The 24,528-nt window shown below is 44.2% G+C and overlaps 1 protein-coding gene across 1 annotated transcript; it reads left to right on the top strand.

The window, feature by feature from the left end:
- The first annotated feature begins 811 nt into the window (after window positions 1-811).
- On the top strand, window positions 812-24,264 carry URM1 (ubiquitin related modifier 1). Its single transcript, XM_084650211.1, has 5 exons — window positions 812-899; window positions 7,944-8,014; window positions 21,689-21,770; window positions 23,083-23,131; window positions 24,036-24,264. The coding sequence occupies exons 1-5, from the start codon at window positions 865-867 to the stop codon at window positions 24,102-24,104; spliced, it is 306 nt and encodes a 101-aa protein (XP_084506337.1). The 5' UTR covers window positions 812-864; the 3' UTR covers window positions 24,105-24,264.
- The last annotated feature ends 264 nt before the right edge of the window (window positions 24,265-24,528 follow it).

Raw genomic sequence — 24,528 nt, 5'->3', positions numbered from 1 at the left:
ACGTGCCCTCACCCCCAGGGGCTCTGCCTCTGGGTACCAGGGGCCACGTGCCCTCACCCCCAGGGGCTCTGCCTCTGGGTACCAGGGGCCACGTGCCCTCACCCCCAGGGGCTCTGCCTCTGGGTACCAGGGGCCACGTGCCCTCACCCCCAGGGGCTCTGCCTGTGGGTACCAGGGGGCCACGTGCCCTCACCCCCAGGGGCTCTGCCTCTGGGTACCAGGGGCCACGTGCCCTCACCCCCAGGGGCTCTGCCTCTGGGTACCAGGGGCCACGTGCCCTCACCCCCAGGGGCTCTGCCTTTGGGTACCAGGGGCCACGTGCCCTCACCCCCAGGGGCTCTGCCTTTGGGTACCAGGGGGCCACGTGCCCTCACCCCCAGGGGCTCTGCCTTTGGGTACCAGGGGGCCACGTCCCCTCACCCCCAGGGGCTCTGCCTTTGGGTACCAGGGGGCCACGTGCCCTCACCCCCAGGGGCTCTGCCTTTGGGTACCAGGGGCCACGTGCCCCAGCTCTGCCTTGGGCGCTGGACAGCCCCGTATCAGCGCCCCGTGAGCGTGCGCAGTGATGGTAGCACTGAGTTTCTGTGCCTCCCCAAAGCCCCAGCTCCCGGAGCCTCAGGATCGCAAAGGCCCCCCGGCCACATGACAGGCCGCAGGCTCCAGCCCCAGGGGCGGGGCTCAGCTCCGGCGCCCGCCCTTTGATTGGTTTAAACTCGCGATCCCCGCCCTCTCAAGGCCGGCGCTGGCTCCGCCCTCCCACCCGGATCCCCTCCCCCAAAGGCCGCCGCGGCTGCTACGCAACCCCAGGTAGCCGGAAGTGAGGAGGAACTTCCGGGTTGAGCTTCGTGCTTCCCCTCCGCCAAGATGGCGGCGCCCATGTCCCTGCTGGTGGAGTTTGGGTGAGTGCGGGGCTGCAGCGAGGGGCCTGGAGGCTGGAGCAGGGGTCCTTAGAGCGGCCGTGCCCTGGGGGCGTTTGGGGCTCGCGGCAGTGGGAGCCGCTCCTGTGGGTGCTTGGCCGTGGGGTGGGCCAGGAGGTCCGCGGACACGCTGACTGGGCACGGAGATAGAGCCTGGTGGGTCTGGAGCTGTGGGGGGGACTGGTGCCGGCAGGTGGCGAGACCAATGTACTAGAGGCTGCGGCAAGCAGGTCCGGGGGACCAGGCGGGCCCTGGGGTTAGGGGGCTGGCATAGGGTCGTGGGGGAAGAGTGGAGGAAGCGTGAGGGTTTGGGGCACAAAACACGGCACCGGGTGGGGGTGGGACTCTGGAGGTGGTGCAGGGGGCCCAACATCTCGGGTGATTATAGTGCAGGGCTGGGGAACGAGGCTGGCACTAGAGTCGATAATGCTGATTGGGTAGGAGTTTAGGGGGTTACTGGGTTTTGGAGGGATAAGGACTATGGTTGGGTGTGTGGTCACTGCCTTGGAGCACAGACTAGAATGCTTTTCACAATGGGAATGAGAAGAAAAATAGGGATCGTCTGTCCTGCTGTTTAGGAGCAAGGTGTCGTTCTATACCTAGCATTTTTTGTCTCTCAGAAACTTAGTTTCAGGGAATGCTTTCTAGGTGGGACAACTTTCATCAGGAGGATTTTAAATATCCTATTGAAACACATATGGGGGGCCATCACAAGAAGGAGAGGCTTTAAAATGTGCCTTAAAGGGATCCACAATGAGGGACTAGCTAGGATGGGAGCTGGTCTGCACTAATCAATGAGGAAAGCAGATGTGAGAGAGGCACTGGGGTTTCAGGAATGGGTTGAGTGGGTTGTAATTAACATGTGACTATCCAGAGTTTTCAGAAAATTTAGGACTTTTGTCATCATTCATTGTTGGCAAAAGGACAAATTATGTTAAACAATCAACACATTTACAGAGATAAGGCAACATGTTTTACAAAAATAGTTCTGAAGCTTTGCTGTAGTTTCATTTTGTACTGTAGCACACAATGCACCCTTTGATCTAGGTGCTGTAAAAACACAGGAAGACACACAACTTGTTCAGAGGCATTTACAATTTATTTTAAAACAAGATTCAATAAGTACCAGGTCTGATATTTCAGGGTTTTGTAACATTTACTCTGTTCCTCCTTCCTATGTCAATGACAAGCCTCTCTGTTGGTCACTGCTTTCTACCTCCCATTTAGTTTTGTAGGCTCTTGTGTACCAATTACTGTCTTTCACTGTTAAAGTCCTCAGTCTTGTAATTGCCCAAGGACTACGTCAAATTAGAGCACGCACAATTTAGCGGGAGGTGTTGGGTACAAGTGAGGTCTTAGTTCAGTAGACTGGTACAGTTGCCCCAAAATGTTTTTGTTTGTTTTATTTGATACCACAGTTAACAGGCAGGATTACTGAGATGGCCTTACCCTAGAGAAAACTCCTGTTCTTCACTCGCTGAACAATGGGAGGGAGGTTGTTTTTACTGATGGATTATCCCATTGTGAATGTCAAAAATAGATTATAAATCATTTCCTTTTCCTTTGGGATAGTAAATTGATTAAAATTGAAATAATTTTTATATATATTTTTCAATGTTTATACTGTTTGCTTTTTGCAGTTCTTTTAGCTCAGACAAAGTAAACCAGTAAGGTCAGTTTTCAACATTTGTGAAAACATTTGTCTTGGTCTTACATTTTGTTAAGTCTTTTCTTACAAAAGCTAAAAGGCTTTGCTTGGTTTCCCCGTCCCTATACACATACGCAATCTTCATAACCCTTTAAATGCTCATTTCTGTAAGTGGTCCTTCCTCAATCTTTCCCCACTTCCAGCTGCAGTAACTCTCCTAGTTCTCAGAAGAGTAAGAAGCATTTTTGCTTCCCTTGGAAATGCATAAATAAGCTCTCTATGTGTAAATCACAGCTGAGTTCTCCACAGTTAGCGCATTACAGAAGGACCTTATCTCTCCATCTACATTTCTACAGTAACAGTGTGACCTTGTTTTCGTTACATAAAAAAAATGTTTTTCCTATAATTACTGTGACTTGTTCTCTTACAAGAATCTCAGCTAAGGTTAATAATTGCTGCTTCCATTTTTTTGTGAGTTGGTGGAAGAACACCAACAGAGCAGTCTTTAGGAGTGTCACTGCATATAAGTAGCACTGCTGAGAGCATAACAAAGGTTCTGTTGTGCTCTTCCATAGCAGAGCCAAGAAAAACTCCTAGTGTGATATTTTTAGATATTGGATTTAAAGGGACTCAGTCACATGTAGATTCAATATTTTCCATGTTATTCACATGTTTGCTTTTAAAATATCTTTTTTGAGACAATTTTCAATCTACATTGTTGTAAGACATACAAGGTATCTGACTCATACTTGTACATCTCAGTTGTAAAAAAGTTATAAAATATTTTCTGCGTTTTAAGACTGAGAATCTTTCCAAGGATTAAATGGTGTCTGCACAGAGTTTGGTAGTTTTTATGAACCTATTTGATGAATCCATTATCAAATATCTTCCAAATTCAATACTGGTAGGGCATGAGCCTCTAGCAGCGCCTATACTTCAGGCAGAATGACTCATGCCAAGATTTTAAAAATTGTGTAAAAGTTTAAGGATTTAGGGGTTTAAATTACTTGATTTTTCAAAAGTGATGAACTGGCTAGCTTCCCTTGAGTTCCATGGGAGCTGCTGCTTGCTCACCATTTCTGAAAATCAAGCCTCATATGAAGTGAGCTATAGCTCACGAAAGCTTATGCTCTAATAAATTTGTTCGTCTCTAAGGTGCCACAAGTTCTCCTTTTCTTTTTACGGATACAGACTAACACAGCTGCTACTCTGAAACCTCATACTTAGGTGTCTGAATCTTTATTTAGGCACGTAGTTCTTAAATTCTTGGCCTCACAAAGCAGAACTGAGTCAGTAGCATATATTGTCCAATGTTGCACTTGTATAATGTTAGGTATCAGGGGATAGCCATGTTAGTCGGTATCCACAAAAACAACGAGGAGTACGGTGGCACCTTAAAGACTAACAGATTTATTTGGGCCCAAGCTTTCATGGGTAAGTGTTTTTTTTCCCACAAAAGCTTATGCCCAAAATAAATCTGTTAGTCTTTAAGGTGTCACCAGGCTCCTTGTTATATAATGTTGTGACACTTCCCAGACATACCCACGGTTGTGAGGCAGCTCACTACCACCTGCCCTTAGCATGAGAAAGCCTTGTCTGCGTCTGCCTAGAGTCAGCTCCCTGACTCAACTGGCAACATGAGCACTCCCTTCTTGGCCTACGCAGACTCTGCTGTCCTTCTGCAGGTTAGCACTAGGTACTCTCCAACTTGGAGTGTCCAGCCCCTGTTCCAGTGGACATTCACTGCTCACAAAGGAACAGCATCCCTCCGCTTACTAGTTACACATTAGATCACAGCTCCACTATTAAAATGGCATAGCACTTAGATATGTTTATAGTGAAAATAAGCAAAAGTTTATTTAACAAAAATAGAGGTTAGAGAAGTAGCAAGTAAAAGTATTGAAAACAAAGTTACATATAAAATAAAATCGTAATAGGCATTCTAGAGCCTAGACTTCTTCAACAAGTTAATTTCCTTTTTAGTGAAGTTTAGCTCACCCAGAGTCTTTGCAGTGTTTTCCAGCTGGGTTCGTTGTGACCTCCTTTCATAAGACCGAACACAATGACAGTTCATTTCCTCAGTGAAGGATCTAGGGTGTAACTCAGGACCCCAGTATACCCCCAAATTATTGTCTTTACTCATAAACAGGATACCCCACTGCTGTTTTAGTTTTTTCCTACAGCTCTCTGCTCTTGTATTTTGCAATCTCTTGACTAATATCCGGCTCAGTAATGCAAATAAGCCTCCATTGTAATAAATACAGTGCACAATACACTTGACCAGACAGAGAGAAAAGTATATCCTGCCAGCTACCTGTCTGAACAAAATCTGTTCAAGGCCTGTCACCAGCTGGTGGCTTACTTTTAACTTCAAGGCTTTAAGAACATAATTTCCAGTATAGATATACAACATCTTAAATATTACCTGTCCATACATGCAATGACTATGATGACCAGTAAGCTACTGGTTTGTGGTAGACACCTTACATGTCACCCGTTGATAAATTATTATGTATGTACCAGATTCAGTAGATCCCTGTAAAACCACATGCATCCCCTCTGTCAGTTGACATCGAGGTCCCTGGGTCACACCTCCCTTCTTACACTATTGCAGTAGGATCAGCCCTGGCTAATCCATATGCATCAGCTTGGAGCCCTTTAGCCTGGACAGTGCAACTGCCACCACGTTTTCTTTGCCTTTAATATGTACAGTTTTCATCTCATATTGCTGTATTGCTAAGCCCCAGTGTCTCAGTCTGGAGTTGATACCTTTTGTTTTGTGTAGCTGTATCAACAGAGAGTGGGCTGTTAGGACCCTAAACTTCCTGTTAAATAAGTAAGGCCTTAACTGCTTGACCGCCCACACAATTGCATAACATTTGGTTTCTATGACAGAGGAGTTCTGTTTGCCAGGGATCAGGGTTTTTACTTAGGAAAGCAACAGGATGCTTTTTATTGTTTTCACCTGCTTGCGTCAGGACCACTCCCAGGCCTGTGTCGGAAGTGGTGGTGCACAGTTCAAACTCCTTGTCAAAATCTGGTTTGGCCAGAATAGGTTTTAGGATTTTCTTTGCCTTATCACAGCCTTTCTGACAGGCTGTTGTGCACAGCATCATGTTAGGTTTTCTCTTTTGCACAGGTCTGTGATAGCAGACACCCTGTTGCTAAATCCTTCCATAAACTGGTGGTAATAGTTCTTCAAGCCTATAAATGTCTGAACTTACGTTTTGGTTTCTGGTACAGGCCAGTTAATAGTGAATTCTACTTTCAATAGATCTGGGCAAATCTGGCCCCCTCTTCCAAATGTCCTCCTAGATAAGGGACTTTGGCTGCATCCATTTTATACTTGGACATTTTTGCCATGACACTAGCGTCTTTGAATTTCTTCAGCACAATTCCCAACTGGGTTTTTATGATTTGACCACGAATTGCTGAAGATGGCAATGTCATCTCTGCAGGGTCAAGCAAGCTCCTGTAACCCAGCTAATGCGTGATTCACCAGCCTTTGAAATGTGGCTCCTGCATTGATTAACCCAAAAGGTAATGCTGTGAGCTCAAAAAGTCCTCAATCAGTAACACAGGCAGATTTTTTTTTCTTCCCCCCTGCACTTCAGTGTTTAAGGAATTTGACAATACCTCTTTGTTAAATTTAGGAGGCTCAGGAACCTTGCCCTGCCTATGGTGTCTAGTGTGGTGTTGATCCTGGGTAAATGGTATGCATCAGGAACCAAGACATCCTTAAGCTTTCTGTACTCAACACACAACCCTTTTGTTCTCCTCCTTTTCAGGGACCGTAACTAGAGAAGCCAGGGACTGTTAGACTCTGTTGTTCTTCCCATTTTCAGCATGCCTGCTATTTCCTTACAAAATTTCTCCTGCATTTTACCAGTTGTCTGGTGTGCTCTGCTGGGTGCATGCTGAGGTCCTTCAATGTTGTTCTCATGGGCCATTTCGTGAGTCAGTCCTGGCCTGCTGGAAAATACCTCTTGGTGCCTTTGCAGCAAAACCAAAATCTCTGCCTTTTCAGATGGGTTGCCCCTTCAAATATATATCAGTGCTTTCGAGTGAGGTGCCACTATGACAATGAGTCATCAAATCAGTCCCACGGGTCTGTCTTAGAGTCCTGCTCAGCACAGAGCACTTCATAAACAATAAAGCCTCAAACACTTTACTGAGATGGTTAATTGCCCGCTATTTTATAAATGGGGAAATTGGTGACACACAAGAAGTTAGTGGCAGATTCAGGAATAAGGCCCGGATTCCTGGTCCAGTTCAGTAACCCTCTTCGTACAGAGGGTTCTTACAATCCTGTATTCTCAAGAAATTAATTGATCGGGGCTGTAAAGTAGAATCATACTTTCTTCACAGGAGAGTTTGAGGGAAGTCTAAGCCACAGAAATGAGTTTTTTGCATTTAGCCTGGGATTTTCATAGGCCTAAGGGAGTTAGGTACCCAAATCCCATTGAAATCCCAAAATTGTTATAGTCTGGGATCAACTCCTGATAAAGTTCTGCCTCCTAAGCTCACAAGGCTCTGTTTATTGGTCAGCATTTTAATTGTGCTGGCGGATTGTAATATAATGGTCGCAGAAGGAGAGGCGATATCTCTGGGAGTGTTTAAATATCAGGACAGAGACTTTGAACTGGCCTCTTCAACAGGGAGGAAGTACAGAGGGTGGAGCATGTGGTGAGTGATATTTTGTGCAACTTGCATGTAAAGTCCCTTGTTTTGCTTGCTACTCACACTGCGCATATGTTTCTGCTGTAATGCTTGGGAGAGCGATTTATGTAGTTGATAGACCAAGAGGGAACTGCTGGGACTCCAGGATTATCCTCTTGGCTCTGCCTCTGACTTGCTGTGTGACCTTGTATGAGTTGTTTCTTCCCATCTGTAAACTAGGGATAATACTTATTCCACAGGGTGTTATGAGGTTTGAGGTTAGTAAAGTACTTTGAGATCCTTAGAAAAGTGTTATAGAAGGGCAAGGTATTAGAGTCTGTGAGTTTTTAATATAATTGTATTACACTACTGTCTAGAGGCCCAACTGAGTTTGAGGCCCTGTTATGCTAGGCACTAAACAAGCAGATTGTCAGCTCTTTGATGTAGGGATCATCTTTCTGTCCTCTGTTTTGTACAGTGCCTAGCACAATGGGTCCTGGTCCATAGCTAGCCATACAGATAACTAATAGTAAGAGGCAGTTGCTGCCCCAAAGTGCTTACAGTCCAAATAGACAAAAACAGACAGACAATGGTCCTACTTGAAATACAATCAGTTCCAATTTGTGTTTGTTCTGAATTTTTTGCATTGTAAACTACCCCATTTATAACTTCTGGACAATAAAACAAAGAATGAGTTGTGCATTCTCTTTTTATTTCAGAGGTGGAGCAGAGCTCTTGTTTGATGGCATTAAAAAACATCAGGTGACCTTGCCCTGTCAACCAGAGCCTTGTGAGTATTAGAGCTTTTCAAATAAGTTGAAAGCATGACAGCAAATGAAATGCGTGTGAAAAGGAAAGTACGTTTGTACAGCAGTTGTTCAGTTTACAACTGGAATCAATGTGGTTTAGGGCAGTTTCAGCCATGCTGCTATTGATTGGCTAGCTTGGCAGACAATAGTTAACCCTCAAAGTAAATACAAAACATAAATAGACTGAGCACCTTTCCCATCCTCCAGGCAACCACAAAGTGAGTTCCTTTCTTCAAAAATTTTGCCCTCTCCTCTGAATGCTGTTAATACCCAGCAGCCTCTAAATATTTTCATGAAGTGTATTCTCCTTGGTCTGTCCATGAAGCTGCCTGTTGGCCAGTTTTCTCTGTGCTTATATAGGCATATCGCTCTCTTGATTTTAATTTAAAACAACTGAATATACTTAAACCATGCAGACAAGCATGACAAAGCTAGGGCTTGAAAATTATGCTCGCCTTATGTGCAGGACATCCTCTTTTCAGTCCTGCATATAATAAAAAACAAAACACTGCTAGACTGAGTGACCAGTGACTGTTCCAGTGATTATACAACATTAATGTATTTCCTTAGTGATTCGGGATATCAACATCATTCTGATTACGATTTTCCTCCCCTCTAGACTTGCCCACACTTCATTTGCAGTGCGATTTTTAGCAACCAGTATATTCCAAATTGAGTAAGGACTGCATCACTGGGCCTTGTGTATTTAAAGAATTAACAAACTCACCATGTTTCTTGTCTAGTCACTTACTTTGCACCATATGTTCATGTCGTAGTGTACTGAAGAAAAACAATACAGATCTCATGAATACTAGGATCATCCCATTTTAACTGATTTTTATTAGTCAAGTTTATTTTTGGCCATTTTGGCATCCCTTGCTCTTCCTTTCCTCTTGGGTTGTTGTTATTTTTTTGTCCCTCTTTTTGCAGAGCAACTGCTTCTCTCTGGGACGTTGGGCCCACTATATTTAATTGTTTGTGTATACATTTTGTATAACACCCAGATGCAGGGGGATGGGGAGCTAGGTGAACAAATACGTAAGAACGTATAAACGAATAAAATAGTCTGTGCTCCAAATTTGCCCTGGATAGTGCTCTCTGCATTATAAAAATTGGTTTTATATTTAATTAGTGAGATTACTACACGCTAATCTCCTGATTCTAGGCATGAGGTGAAAATGTGGTTGGATTCTAAACCTGGCTAATGTACACATGAAGATTTTTCTCCCTTTCTCCTCTTGTGTTAAGTGGCCAGAGGGAAGAGGGTCTGGAGGAGGTTAAAGAGGGCAGATGGGAGGGAGCTGCAAATGGGACTACCGCAGGCCATGTATGGAGCCACGTGGCAGCAGCTGTCTTTGCTATCTGGGGTTTGTAGAGATTTTTATCATGTTGCCCCTGAGGAACATATCCCCCCTCAAAAAGGGGGTTGTGTGTTGGGTGTATGTGTGGACGTGTACACATATCACCCGACTTTATGTGAGACCATATCGTATTTTTCTCGGGTGCTGCAGATTCATGCAGAAAGAAGAGCACAAGTTAAATAACATTTGTCCCAGAATTATGCTGACAATTTTGATACTCATTGATCATGCTGATAAAGAGAAACTAAAGGAGCTCGCTCTTTTGACTTATTCTGCATAAAAACATTGCTAGGTGGGAGAGGACAGCGAAGGAGATATGTCACATGGAGAGAGGATTAAATTGGCTCAGAAAGTAAACCTTAATTTCAAGCATCGAAGGCGCTATTAGAAACAATGAAGCATAAAGAAAAGAAACCCTAAATAAAAACTATGAAAATGTATTTGGCAGTATCCCCCTGAAACAAACCACAGTAATGTATTTAACCACGTGCTTCGACAATCAAATAGAGCATTGTATGAATGCTGCTGCTAGTGATGTCTGAGGTCCTTCCTCCATCCCACTTGGGTTTACAGTGCTGGATTTGTCTATGGTCATGAGAATTTAATTGACTCTGTTGGAAGGATGGGAAAATAACGAGCATCGTTTAACCCCTGCAGCAGAGTCACAGGTTCAAATCCATGATGTTAGGTTGGCTAAGAGTAACTAGAAAAACTCACTGCAGCGTTTTTACTACTGAATCTTGTATGCTCAGGTGAGAGCACTGATTAAAGAGGCTCTGGATGTTGTGCAAGGAGCTGCTCAACTCTGTATCATAGGCCCTGCACTGCTAACGATCATGAAAATTTTTCCTTTAAGTGGCAGGAGTCTACTTTTGGAGCAGAAGTTCCAAGTGTCAATTGTGTGCAGTAATGACCAATCTGAAGCTTCTAGATCTGTTAGAGTACTTGGCATTCACAGGTTTGGAAGGATAAAATTTTAATCCATAAATTTCAATAATCATATGTATATTTTCCCCATTTACTCAAAATCTCACAGGGGAAAAATCCATTGTTCATCACAATTTTGAGGGGGGGGGAATTAAAATAACGTATTTGTTGAGTTTGACTGTGCATGGTGCTATCTGAGACACAGGAAATGCTACGAGGGATTTACAGTCCAAGCACCTGATCCTGCAAGGTGCTGAGTGCTCTTCACTGCTGTTGAAATCAGTCGGCATTAGTCTCAGCACCTCAAAAGAGGGACGGGGACATACACTCACTCACTCCCCCACTCACTCCCCAATGTATGAACAGAATCGTTCAGATAGAGTAGGCTAGGGGATAGTCAGACCCAAATGTGGTACCTGAGTGCCAGGAAGATAGCTAGAATTGAGCGTACAAGATGGCACCAGTTGTCTAGAAGTACAAAATAATAGTGGTGATAACATTTGGCTGTCAATAAGAAATCAGTATTTTGGAATGATTTTATTGCTGAGTTGATTACTCCTAACTTCTCTCTTAATTTTTTGAAATTAATGTTTAAAATATTTCTGGTAGGGTAAAGTTTTTGTCAAATTAAAAAATAAATGTTGACTTAATCCACAGACATTAAAATAAATAAAAACTAATCCTTCCAAACCACCTGACATGTCATTTTCCATCTTCAAAGGACTATGTGAATATTCTCTTCCTTGCAACACCCCAATGGGCTAGTTAAGTATATATTTACTGATGGGGAAAACTGAAGTGCAGAGGTAATGTGACTTACTAGAGAGAGCATCTCCTGTTCGTATAGAGGTAGAATTAGAATTTGGGAGTCCTGACTCCCAGACCCCTCTTTCACAAGGCCAGTCTGCACAGCCAAATCTCCTATGTCAGGGGAGATCCATATTAGGACACTATCAGGGCACTGTGCCATTAGTATTCAGTTTTGGCATTTGAAGAGTCTAGAAATAGTTGTCAGGTTTCAGAGTAACAGCTGTGTTAGTCTGTATTCGCAAAAAGAAAATGAGTACTTGTGGCACCTTAGAGACTAACCAATTTGAGCATAAGCTTTCGTGAGCTACTGCATCTGATGAAGTGAGCTGTAGCTCACGAAAGCTTATGCTCAAATAAATTGGTTAGTCTTTAAGGTGCCACAAGTACTCCTTTTCTTTTTTCAGAAATAGTTGGTCAATTGACCAGTCAAATATTTTAAAGCAATGGCTTATTAGAATAGTACTAACAGTCACAAAAAAGAGTAAGACTTTGTGGTCTCCAATAGGTTTAGGCTTAGGCTTCGATACGTTTGCCTAATTACAAAAAATGAGTTACTGAAGTTATTTTAACTCCGAAAAATTAAATGAAATGTAAAAAATGAAAGAACGCCAAGATGCAATAAAAAGGTAGGCCACTGTCTGTATCAGGGCTTTCTTGTTGGAATGTTTGGCAATATTTGACCATGGTCAAGTAATAGGCAGCCAATTGACATAATTTGACTAGTCAGTTGACTGGCTTACCAAGCCTCATTAATATGTCCCTGCCAGGGTAGTTTGGACTGTGTGGATGGGTCCTTTAATCTGTTCTGCCTAGTTGTGCCATCTCCGCCATTGAATCACTGGTATGCAGTATGTCCTGGCAGTTGTCCCAGTGAAGTGGGTGTGTCATTTTTAAGGGGGCCGATTGAGCGGATTCATTTGTAGGTCTTTTTTGTTAGAAGGAAAGATTGATAAATTAAAATTCTCTTGTGGGAGTCACCTCAGTGCTTTCCTACTAGGCTTAATGTAATGGGAGTTGCGTTAACCCTCTGCCATGGATCAGATTAATCCAGACTCATTGTAGAAGGAACTTCCCAGGCACTGAGAAGCCCATCTCTCTTCTGTGTGACCAAATCCCTCTGATAACAAAGCCTTGCTTTTCTGTCCTTCCCAGCCAGTGTGCTCCTGCACAGGCACCTATTAGGATAACCTTTCGATCCCCTACTACCCAACCCCCACCCCTCACTGCTTTTCTCTTGGTGGTATTTGCTGTCATGACACCACTGTTTAAAGGATGGCAGCAGAGCATAGGCTGATGAGGAGGTTCCTGGCCCTTTAAACTGCTTAGCATGCGTTTCACACGGTTCAGGGTGCCAGCTGTTCCTTTCTCCTCTTGCCCTCACTCACAGGAGCTCTTTGCTGAGCTCAGAGCTCCTGTGCAAAATTGCTTTTCAAAAGAGCCACTTTCTGCTTAATTAAACAATGAGACGCAGTCCCTCTGCACATCTGTAAAGCTCTTTCTGCAGCCCCTTTATCCCACAAACTGCTCCATTCTTATCTCCATTCAATTGTAAATCTTCCTCCCCTTCCCCCATTCGTGCTCTTTCTTTTCCCCTTTCAAGGAAGGCCTAGGAGGTTGGTGTTTCGGGTGGGGGGTGGGGATTGGTTTAATGGTCCTTGCTGTATATGAAAATATAACGTTAGCAAAGTAACTGCTGAAAATGAGAGGCGAGGACTGGCACAGATAATTGTGTGGCTTTTGTATTGCAGAGGAATAAAGTCATAATAGCAATTGAATGGGACATCAATTATTTTCCCCCACTAATCCTGTTCAAGCCATAAACAAATCACTAGATCTTAAAGGTGATGGGAAGAGGCTGAGGAGTCAGGGCAAGAAACTGTCTTGCTCAACTGGCAGTGCCAGACTGAGCCTGTACCAGGGGAGTCCCTCTACAGGCTTCTGTATAAATAGATGCTGCCAGGGCAAGTGTGAACCAGAGGGATCCCTCTGCAGTCTTTCTGTATGAATAGTTACATTCCTCCATGGGCAGTGAGTCTTGGATGTATAATTCCACATAGTCTGTGGTGTTAGTGGTTAGGTTTCCTCTCTTTCAGCTGTTTCTTTCCCAACACAGTAGGGAAATGTGTGTAAGAGGAAAGTTCATTTCCACAGTGGATTTAAAATGGACTCTGTCTGCATTTAGTAATGCTTTCTTTGAATTGTCAGGGAATTTGCCTGAGTGGCTTACACACATTAATCATCAACAATTCCAGGTTATGCAGAATAGATGAGTGGAGAAATAGATGGGGTATCTGTGGCTAGGTGGGAACACCAACTTCTTTATGTCAGGAAGAGGTTATAGTTAGGGTGATGCAGTATTGTATAACTAGGGTTGATAGGATGCAATTAAGAAAATGAGAATTTAGGCTATTGGTAAAAAAATTCCTAACTTTGCGTGCTATGGCACAATCCCCCATGGGATGTGGAGGAAGCACCACATTCCCTGTGCCCTTTAAAACTAGACTGGACAAAGCCCTAAACAATCTTCCATAGGAAATAATCCTGGACTAGTAGAGAGAGAAACTAGAAGAGCCCTGGTCATCATTTCTAACTTCTCTGATTCCTAATCCAGCCTTCACTGCCTGTTGAATACAATCACCAACTATTGTCCCTTATTTTAGTAAGATTCTCCTTAACTCCTTCCTTAGATAATTTTGAACAAGAGACTGGACCATGTACCACTACTAGTGATCCATGATCCTAATAAAAAGAGACAGTTTAGTGCACTGGCATTTATTCAGAAGCCTTAAGTGACCATAGCATTGGGTGTTGTAAGATTAGAAACTCCGATTTCGGCAGTGTGGCGGGATTAGCTTTACGCAGAGGATCAGATTAGGGTCCCTTTAGAGATGAGAGGAACTGATAGAAGCACTTTGGATCTGACGATTTGCTGCTGGCTGGCAAATGGGATTGAAGAGGCCTTGAACTTGTGATCTCCCTACCAGCTAACTGGAGGGAATGTGAGATCCGGGATCTGAGTGCTCCCTTCTAGTTTACAAGAGCTGACAGAAAATCCTATGATCCACATGTTCCTGATGACCGACAGGGCCCAGGACTCATCCAAATGCAGGGCCCAGGACTGAGGTCCTCCATCCTAGCTAACAGAAGGGTTATGGAAGAACACAGCATCTGGTCTCTTCCTGTGCTGTGGATAAGAGGGAATGGAGGAAGCACTAATATGGACCCTCCCTTCCAGTTAAAAGCGGTGGCAAGGAGGGAGGGAGAGTTATCTCTCTGCCAGGTGATTGTAAGAAAAACCCAGGACCCAGGCATTATCTTCTAACAGACAGAAGCTGATGGTTCCAGTATCTGGATTCTCTCTTTGGTCAAAGTCACTAAAAGCTCCCTGTTAATAGAATCCAAATTGGAGTCTTTTTTTTATTCTCCTATAAATGTCAGAAATGGCTTGGAAGATGTCAGTGAAAACAGATTCGAAATGTCTCTCGGCCTTGCTGTGGTCACCATGCAGAGTAACCATGCCTTGAGTCTGAGACTTTGTCTACACTAGAACTTACTTCGGTACACTCTGGGGTGATGTCAGTTGAGCTGACCTAAGTGCTGGTGTAGACAGCACTCTGTCGGCAGGAGAGTCTCTCCTGCCAGCATAGCTACCGCTGCTTGTGGGAGGTGGAGTAATTAAGCAGACTGGAGAGTATTGGCTTAGAGTATCTTCACCAGAAGCGCTACAGAGAGCCAGCTGCATCGGTGCAGCTGTGTCTCTGTAGCGCTTTGAGTGTAGATGTAGCCAGAGTTTAACCCTTGTCCTCTGATTCTGCTTATATAAGCCATTCCAGGTCTTCTGCTGCAGCTTATGGTACCCTGCCATCTGCTTTGGGGGTTCACTTTGCACATTAACTAGCCTGAGAAACCCCTTGTCCATTTTTACAATGGGCCCTTTCATAACATGTGGCCCTTGTGCTAATTAGAATTCAGTAAAATGGACAAGGCACTCACCTGCCTGAGTGGTGTATTTTGGGGATTTTTTTATATTTTGAAAAATAAGCCACCTAACCTGGCAAAGGGGTTACAAATTCTCTTCCCAGAGGGAACGATAGAAGAGGCACGCAAAGAGGGGACTTTGTCATGGTTACAGGCCAGTGGCTGAGAATGTGGGTGGGATGGAGCTTGGCCAGATTTAGTGACCTCAACAAATTGGAGCTCAGCCGTGGTCAGTATGATAAATGATCTTATTCTGGGTCAGAGAAATGGTACCCCTTGGGGAGGTGTCTGCAAGGCAGCCCGAGAAAACCGGCTGTGCTGTTGCAACACTGACCTCTTGGTGAGCAGGTCTGCATACATCTTATTTATTACAAACCAGAAAAGAACTGACGAGTATCTAGGCCTTAAGAGTCCCCTGTTTTTCTGAAATAGGCTTCCTGTTCTGCACCTAAAATAAGGATATTACTGAAAATACACCCTCTGGAAGCCCTAGCAGGAGGGTTGGATCGTGCATCTGCTTGTTAATATATGAGGGAGGTGCCGATATGCGTATGTTGTATTTGTGTGTGTAAATCTGCCAGTGACACACACACACAGCCCTCTGTGTGTTTGTACAGCTTCTTTGTTAGTGGAGGGCTGTGTTTTCACATTCACTGATATTACGTTAGTGCAAGATCAGCGAGTATGTGTTTCAGGCAACGTTTGGTTTCCTGCATGTTTACCTGGTTGGTGAGCTTTTGCAGCGAAAAGCTGGCCCTGTGTTTCTTATTCCAGGCACCTGCCTGCCATGACTGGTTTCTCTCTGCTTACAGCAAGTGCGCTCTATGTTGAGTTATCACTGATGAATCCGTCAGGCCCAGGAGGTTTTATTGAGCAGGGAAGGATCTATAGGTTTCAGCTATGGTTCTGAGGGTGCAAATGAGCCCAGGTGTTTGTACAAGGCAGCACGCAGATGGAGTCCCACATTACTTTCTCTAAGAGGACATTCAGCTGATTCTTCCTGACAGAAAAGTTAGATATGGCAGATCAGACTTTGGAGGAGACCAAGCTGGAGACTCTGCAGATCTTTCAACCGCATTCAGGGATATTTATAATGCAGCTTGTGTGGGTTAAAAACAAGCCTGGGATTTGGGTATATGCTCACTGCAGCTCTCACATCCTGTCCACTTGCATGACAAGCAAGTGGCTTTGTGTCACTGAAAATATGCTCATTTTCGTGGATCTGTTCTTTCCCATTGGGCTGTTTGTTTTGTGGGTATACAGTGGCCCTACGGCTTTCAGCCCCCATGAGGCACTTGAATGGTCAGTTCACTCACATTTGCTATTTTGTCTTGGCTTTTCTATGAACTTCAGAATGTTCCTGTGAATATTGTGCTGGTGAAAGGCACTGGGTTGATAGCCCTGAAGACGGAGTTCTCTCTGTCCACAGAACAGAAACAGGGTTCCCCACCATTGTTCTTCAACCCCAAATTGCAGAGACGTCCTCTGAGGTCAGAGCGTAGTTCAGCTGCTGTGGCCCATTCTGCCCTTGGCACCTCTGTTGAGATTAGCACTAATTGGCCCCATTGTTGGCAGTTATGGTGGGTTTTATGGTCTGGATATTTGTCTGCTGGGAACTGGACTGAAACTACTAAAGTAATTTCACTGAGGCCATATGATGGTAACAAATCTTGGCCATTATTAAGTGGGCTGGGTTTAAAGTGGTGAACTAAAGGAAAACAGCTCAAGATCCTGTTATCAATCCTCTGAGCCATCCAGTTTCCTATGTCTTAACATTATTTTTATTGTATAATGTTCAATAAGCAACACAGAGTTGCCATTGCACAAAATACGTGATCTGTCACCTCCAAGGGGCAGCATACATTGTGAAATTGCCCTTCTGTAAATATTAAATACTCCTGTTCTGATGATGTGGGTCCACTTTCGTAAGCAGTTTAGATAAAGTATAAAATTGGTGTCCCAGTGGTGAGGATTCAGCTTGGCGGTGGACAGGAGGGGGTGGTCAGTTTAACTGGCTTTCCTTCCAATTGATTATTTCTGCAGATCCATACACTTGCATGGTGATTTACAGACAAACAGGACCTTAGCCCGAGGAGCTTACAAACCAAATTATACATAGCACAGCTGGTGTAACAAAAAGCGGGGGTTGCTGTAGGAAAGATAAGGGTTGTGATAATAAAAGAGCAGGACTTGTGCTTTAGATGTGCACACTATTATTTCTGGGAGTCCAGGAGCTCCAATCACAGACCAGGACCCCATTGTGCCAGGCCCTGTACAAATGCAGAACAACCAAAAGACCTTGCAATCTAAGTATTCTTATTCAGTTTTTGTATTTTGTCTGTGCATGCTTCTTGGATCTGTCATTTTTCATTCTTTAAATTATATTATTGGTAGTTTTGAGGAGCAAAGATAAATACGAGGGCAGGAGCAGAATTCAGTGCTGGAAGAACAGCTGAAAGAAGTGAGTCTTGAGATAGGATTTGGAGAAGGAGTGAGAGTTACATTGCCCTTCGGATCTGAGGGGATAGCCAAAAAATAAATGGGGAGGGAAAGCTTACATAACAACGGCCATAGTGGGTCAGACCAATGGTCCATCTCAGTATCCTATCTTCCAACAGTAGCCAATGCCAAGTGCTTCAAAGGGAATGAACAGAACAGATAATCAAGTGATCCATCCCTGTCGCACTCTCCCAGCTTCTGGCAAACAGAGGCTATGGACACTCAGAGCGTGGGGTTGCATTAATTTCTCCAGATTGTATAGTTCTCCTATGCACATGTGTGAGACTTCTGGGGGGGTGTTGGTGTGAGTGTTCTTCTGTGTGTGGGTGCAAACTGTCTGGGCTCTGTAACTGAAGGCACAGATGGGGCTGAAAATAATGTATTTATTGTGGAAGGGTGGGGGGGAATCTTCCAGTACAGTCTTGAAATTAGCCAGCCACACCACATTGCAAGCTTCTTCTGGGTGGCTATCCTCTGTCCAGCTGGCGGAGTGCAGGGATGGTGTGGCTTTTACCTGGTAAAATCTTGGGTTTTTTTTCCTACCCTGGGAAAAACTAATTAGTTCCGGTTTAAGGCATTTTCTATTTTAAAAACTAATTAATGTACACTACATTACAATTAGGTTTAGTTGCATATTCAAATTGTGGTTCCAAAAGGTAGTAGATTCGTAGATTAATTTAGGTCGTACAAATAAAGTAAAACTGCAGTGGACATAATATGTAATTCCAATACTGAACATCAGAATGTCTGTACCTTTTTGGTTTGGTATTTTCTCAAGGAAGTTATACATGTCATGCTTGATATTTCAGTTTTCAATATTCTATAAATACATCTCAAAAAATGTATGAGATGAAAACAACAATATGCAGAGTTGTAGGCTCGAAGCATTAGGCAGTCGAAGACCTGCAGAGTTGCAGATTACCAACCCCTTTGGCCATGCAGCATTCTGTAGCAGAAGACCAGCTGTGATGTAGTAGTGGATACACCAAGCTTATTCCTCAGTTTTGAATAGCTGTATCCAAAGGACGAAAAGATTCATTCTGTGCTTGCTGGACTTGCTGGATGCTGATGCAATTATTTTTCTCCGTTTCCCGTTTTAAACTGGGTTTCAGCCGGTATTTAGACCAGTGCCCTGTCTTAAACTCATGTTTCCTGGGAAAGTGCCAACCCTGATGCACTGTGCTCGTGTTTAAACGATCTGTCCTGAAGGGCCCCGGAGAAGGAGGCTGTTTACTCTATCATCTACCTCATTGTTTTGTGCCCTAATGCAAGTGCATTGCTTACAAGTATAAGGCCCTTCATAGTGTGGCTGTGGTGGGTATGGTTTTCCCTTTTGCACTCCTCCTCCTCCTGTGGGAATGTTTCTCATTCTCATTCCCTGGCTGGCATTTCATAGTGATGGAGAGTGAAAGCAGTTTGGGGGTGAGCTCCTGGGGGCTGTACGTTGCAGCCTCATTTTTCAGTGGAAGGTTGACATCATTCATTCGCTCTTGTTCTGGTGGCTGGCTGACCTGCCCCGTATGCCGTCTGTCTATTGCTCCCTGTCTCCAGGGAAGTGGTCACCTTGGAAGATAGTATATTCCATGCTGCTAAACTAAACTTCTCTAAATGATATTTGATTAAAAAGAAATCCCCGTTCTGACCGTTGGTGAAGATCCAATGTACAGGGCAATCTGCTGCCATGAAACTATCTTCCCTTCATGATGGAAACTGCCCAGTTTTGAGAGGCAGCATCACTTGGCATGGTTCTCTAGGCAATCCCCTCTGGCCGCCTAGAATACATCCGTCCCACTGCTTTAGAGGAAGCCAGCAACATAGGGCCATAGAGGATGTGTGAAAGAGGAAAAAATGGAAGGAATCCTCTGGAGGAGACACACTTAACTTGCAACGGATGGGGATTTTTTTCCTGGGAAGGTGTATCTCCATTCCCTGTAACTGACTTACACCTGTTTACAGCAGAGTAGAGTTTACTCTTCATGTGGGGAGAGTCACAAATGTGAAAGACAGCACCTACCTCTGTGTAGGTTTACTGTAAAGAAACAAAGCTCTATTCCAGGGAGCTTCCCTGACAGCACAACACAATGTGCTGACACAGTGCAAAGACTGAGTCACCCCATTACAAGGGTATTTATTTCATGGATCAGTCATGTGACAACTGCACCAAAAATAGTATTTTAGCTCAGCCTGTAAAAGAGGGTTGTGAAAATGTTTACAGTGACTAGGAACCATTTATAACCCACAGAGAGATGTGCAAATACATCCCATTATTCCCTTTGATACAGTTAGAGGGGGTTCAAGCCCTTATATCTGATAGGTGGATTTGTGCACTGGGAACACTTCCTTGTGCCTTTGAAACAAATAAAGCTTTTTGGGGACTTTCAAAAGGCTCTTTAAAGGAGCCCTGGGAGAATAACTGATTGTAGATTCAGAATGATGAAGTGGATAGTGGAACAGTGAAATATAGAGGCAAATGCAGGAGAACGCCACGTTGTAATTTGTCAGCTTCTCCAAACTCTGCAATGGATTATTCTCTCCCTCTGACGCTTCTCCCCTCTCCAATAGGAAATTAACTGATCCTATCACTAAAGAAATTGTTTTTGCCTCACAAAGTAAAATTGTTACTATAAAAACCTGCTAGCAGTGTCTCCTCCTCCTTTTACATGAAGACAAATCCTTCCTGTCACCTACTGAAATAGAAAGATAAAGGCTGAGCTTTAATAAAGAAGCTATCAAACAAAGCATGTGCGTGGGGATGTGGTGGGGGAGCAGAGGGTCCAAGCTGAAGGTGGGATGCCAAAGGAGATTATAAAGGGCTTGAGTAGAACTACGCTTACCTCTAACATTTCTGTTTATGCATGTGTCTGTATATTCATGGATGTTTGCCTATGTCTTATGGGGGTTACGTTTTCAAAAGTATAAACCTTCAAAAGTGCCAGCCTGCCTTCAGACATCCTGGGCCTGGCTTTCAAAGGTGGCAAATGCTCACATCTCCCACTGAGCTCCCTTGCCAAAGTGGGTGTTCTGCACTTCAAAACTTAACAAACACAAAGCCAGCCCCGGGATGTAGATGTCTCTTATTGGGATGCCCAAAATGAGCAGACGTTTACAAATATAGTCGTCTGTTTGTATCCTGCATGTGTCTATCAAAGTGACTGTTCCAGGGAAAAAGAAAAAGAGTACTTGTGGCACCTTAAGACTAACAAATTTATTTGAACATAAGCTTTCGTGAGCTACAGCTCGCTTCATTGGATGCATGCAGTGGAAAATCTGATGAAGTGAGCTATAACTCATGAAAGCTTATGCTCAAATAAATTTGTTAGTCTCTAAGGTGCCACAAGTCCTCCTTTTCTTTTTGCAGATACAGACTAACACGGCTGCTACTCTGTTCCAGGGAGGGTCACATTCTAACCCACTTGTTAGTTTCCTCTTCAATTTCTCAAACAAATTCTTACACACCATGCAAGTATCCATGCCTGTCGCAGCCCAAAGGTGAATGTTTTTAGGAGACTTGAGTGAAATCAATTCAGCCACTTTTGAGTTATGCCGCCATTTTATGTGGGGAGGGGAAAGAGAGGGAAAGGGGGACACTTTTACCATGTGTGTTCAATCCATTTTAGTACTTGCTTCAGACAGCCAACACTAGAAGCTTCAAACTTAGCTTCTTGTGTCGTCCTCATTGAGACTACTGAATTCCTCATCTTCACGCTTGTATTGTTTTAATTCTAACCATTTAAAGTTTGCAATTTAAATGTTTGATTCCTGTTCCATTAACTGTGAGAGGCTTTTTGCAATTTCTGTGGTCAGGTCTGCATGTCCAACCAACTCTGTATATGGGGATGTGAGTGTGCATGGTGTGTGCCTCCTAACAAAAGAGATGCCCCTTCCTGGTGGATGCTGATCTGGGTGGGTTCTTGAGGATCCCTTCTGTTCTTCCCTTGAAGACCCTGGAAGAGCATGGCATCTTTGCTAACTGCAGAGTGAGGGCTGGGACCCTGGTATTTGCACTCCTGTGAAACAGCAGTGGATATTTGGTGCTGATAAGGAAGCTAGTCTATAAACTGTCATCCTCTCTCCTTTCAGGGGACATCAGAAACCTGCTAAAGTGGATCAAACAGAATCTATTAAAAGAGAGACCAGAATTATTTATTCAGGGGGACACCGTGTAAGTACAGATGTTAAAGACTTTGCTCATGTTTCCATCTGCAAGTCCCAGTGCAGAGGGCATGTATGTTACTGCTGGTGGCGGGAAGAAAGTTATATCAGTTGAAATATGGCATATTCTAGAAGAAATGACACAGAAGAGGATACCCCATAGACTTGAATAGGGAAAGAGGGTCAATTCTGCTGTTGTCTTGCTGTATGACCAAAGGCAGATCACTTAGCTTCTCTGTGCCTCATTATTCCTATCTGTAAAACAAGGATAAAAACTACCACGAAGGAGGGATAGGAGGCTTTCTTTTTAAAGGGCATTGATTTCCTTGGATGACAGGGACTATGCAAGTGCAAAGTGGTAAAGGGAGATGGGTTAATATTCTAGAGAATTATCCAGATTGTGCTCTTTGCCAGGTCTGACTAGGAGAACTCCAGCTCCTTCTGAACCTAAACCCAACCCAATTCCACAAAATGTCTGTCTCCTCATGACCCACAGCACGAGGTCCCCCTGCACTCACGGCCTCCTTCCCTTCCCTGTCACCTCAAGTACTGGCATTGTGTGGAGATTGCAGGGTTGAGGTTTTAGCAAGTAGACCATCCCCCTGTTCCGGCTGTGTGTCTGTGTTGCACAGCGCAATCTCTGTTCACATCACTGGGCTTGGATCAGTCACTCTGAGAAGCACCAACAAATAGATCTGCTGGGAAATTTATTTTATTTTTAAAATGGGGCCAATCTCATTGGAAAAGGCCAGAAGAAATGGAGCACAATGTGCTGTGCAGGCAATTCCCAGCTGCAGAATGGAGGTTGGGGTGTTTAACATTCCTCACAGGTCTCTGTGAGCTGAAGCATGTGCCAGGTCCCCGGGTAGCAGGAGAGACAATTGCAGGACACTGAAGATCAAAGAAGGGGAATCCCTTTGCCTCTAATCAGGAGCTCTGAGTTGATCCTGGGTGTTTACAACCTTTAGCGGGGCACTACAATTGCTTTCCTTAGCTCTGAATTGACCTCTCTGCACTCGATTGCAGTGCATGGGCTTTAATTACCTGGCTTTTCTATGTGGTATTGAAATGGAGTCATCTCAGAGCCTTCTCATGAATGGTGTCTTTTGATTCAAATGAGCTCTGGGATCAATCTAGTTTCCCCTTTATTTGATCTAGAAAGGGCGCTGCCTGTCTCTGTTTCCACCTCTGTGCTATGATTCCCTTTTCACATCAGCTTCACAGACAAGACTGCCTGTGGTCTGCTTTTTAACAGCCAGTAGTGGTAACTCCTTGCAGCTTTTAGCAATCCTATTGCCTGACAACTTCTCTGTGTTCTGCAGGCGGCCAGGAATTTTGGTGCTCATCAATGATGCAGACTGGGAACTAATGGTCTGTACTACTTCAGTTTTATTTTCTTTGTTATGTTGCTCTGCCTGATTTGTGGATGTTCTTGGGAAGCTATTCTAGATTCTTGCCCCAAGCTAAGCATCTAGTAGTGGGCAATGGGAGGGAGGAGTTCTTCCATGTGTTGTACTGGCTGTGGCTGTTCTAAAGCCTGGAGCCTTTATCTAACCTGCTGAGGCTCAACTGCCATTCAGTCCCCCAGAAGATCACCCACACTCCCTGACCTTCAACTGAGTTCCCAGAGGAGTGAAGCCCACAGCTGGTGTGTCATCCATGCTTGAGATAATCACTTGCTTAGCGGGGCACCAACATTGCTTCACAGCCTTGGGCAATTGTAAGAGCCATTGATTATAACAAGGTGAGTGCTTGGGAGGTGAAGACCATGCTCAGGTGAGCCAAAGAAGCATGCTGAGGTAGAACAAGCTAAGCTGGCCCTTGCAGTTTTTGCTGCACTAGGATTATGTTTAAAGCGGGGAAGAATTCTTCTGTCCACCTTGTGCTGTCTAGACCATGCGTTAGGTTGGCTTAACTATGCTGCTCTGGAGTGTGGATTTTTCACACCCCAGAGCATCGTAGCTGGGTCAGATTAACTTTTTAGTGCAGATGTGGCCTAGGCAAACAGGCTAATGTCTTCCCCCTCAGCCCAGCATCACACACCATAAATAGTCACTAACTAGTCTGCAGATATAATAGTCCGTTCTGAGAGTGGCACTTCCCCATGACAGTGAATGTATGAGAGCTCCCTCTCCTGTCTACTCCACCTTGCCTTTCTTAGAAGTAACCCTCTGTAGTCCCTAGTGCTCTGGCATCTGTTATAAGACATTCTTCTTTTGCAGTCTCTGTTTGGAAATGCCTATTAAACCATTTCTCATTCTTTCTTGACCTGCAGGGCGAGCTGGATTATAAACTCCAGGACCAGGATAATGTGGTTTTCATCTCAACGTTGCATGGTGGTTGACTCTTGGAAGACACAAGGACATAAAACAAAAACACTGGGGGAGAACCCTCATGACTTCTGAACTGTCTGTGCCTCGCTTACAAGCCATGGCAAATCATTTACACTGTCATTAGGCGTACAAATAAAGTCCATGCCAGTGACTGGCCTGGCGTGCACTTCAGGCACTTCCATCCTTTGGTTCTACTTTAACCTCTCCTGTCTGCAATCCCAGGTACATAGGTGATGGGAAACTGCTGTTGCACTTGGTCACTTTTTATTCCTGGGTCCATGAGGGAAGGACTCCTGGACTAGGTGCTGAAAATTAGTTTAAGTGTGTGGGGGTGCCTGGAGAAAGATGATCTGGGGAATTGTGGCTACGCTTCAGCGCAAGGATGGGCAGACTTTGCCTTGCCTGCAATAGTTGTGTTTCTTTCAATGGGACATT

The sequence above is a fragment of the Lepidochelys olivacea genome (genome assembly GCF_965140295.1).
Source record: "Lepidochelys olivacea isolate rLepOli2 genome assembly, chromosome: 16".
NCBI classification, from domain to species: Eukaryota; Metazoa; Chordata; order Testudines; family Cheloniidae; genus Lepidochelys; species Lepidochelys olivacea.
The sequence above is the reverse complement of the archived record's forward strand: the minus strand, read 5'-3'. Positions and strand labels throughout refer to the sequence as shown.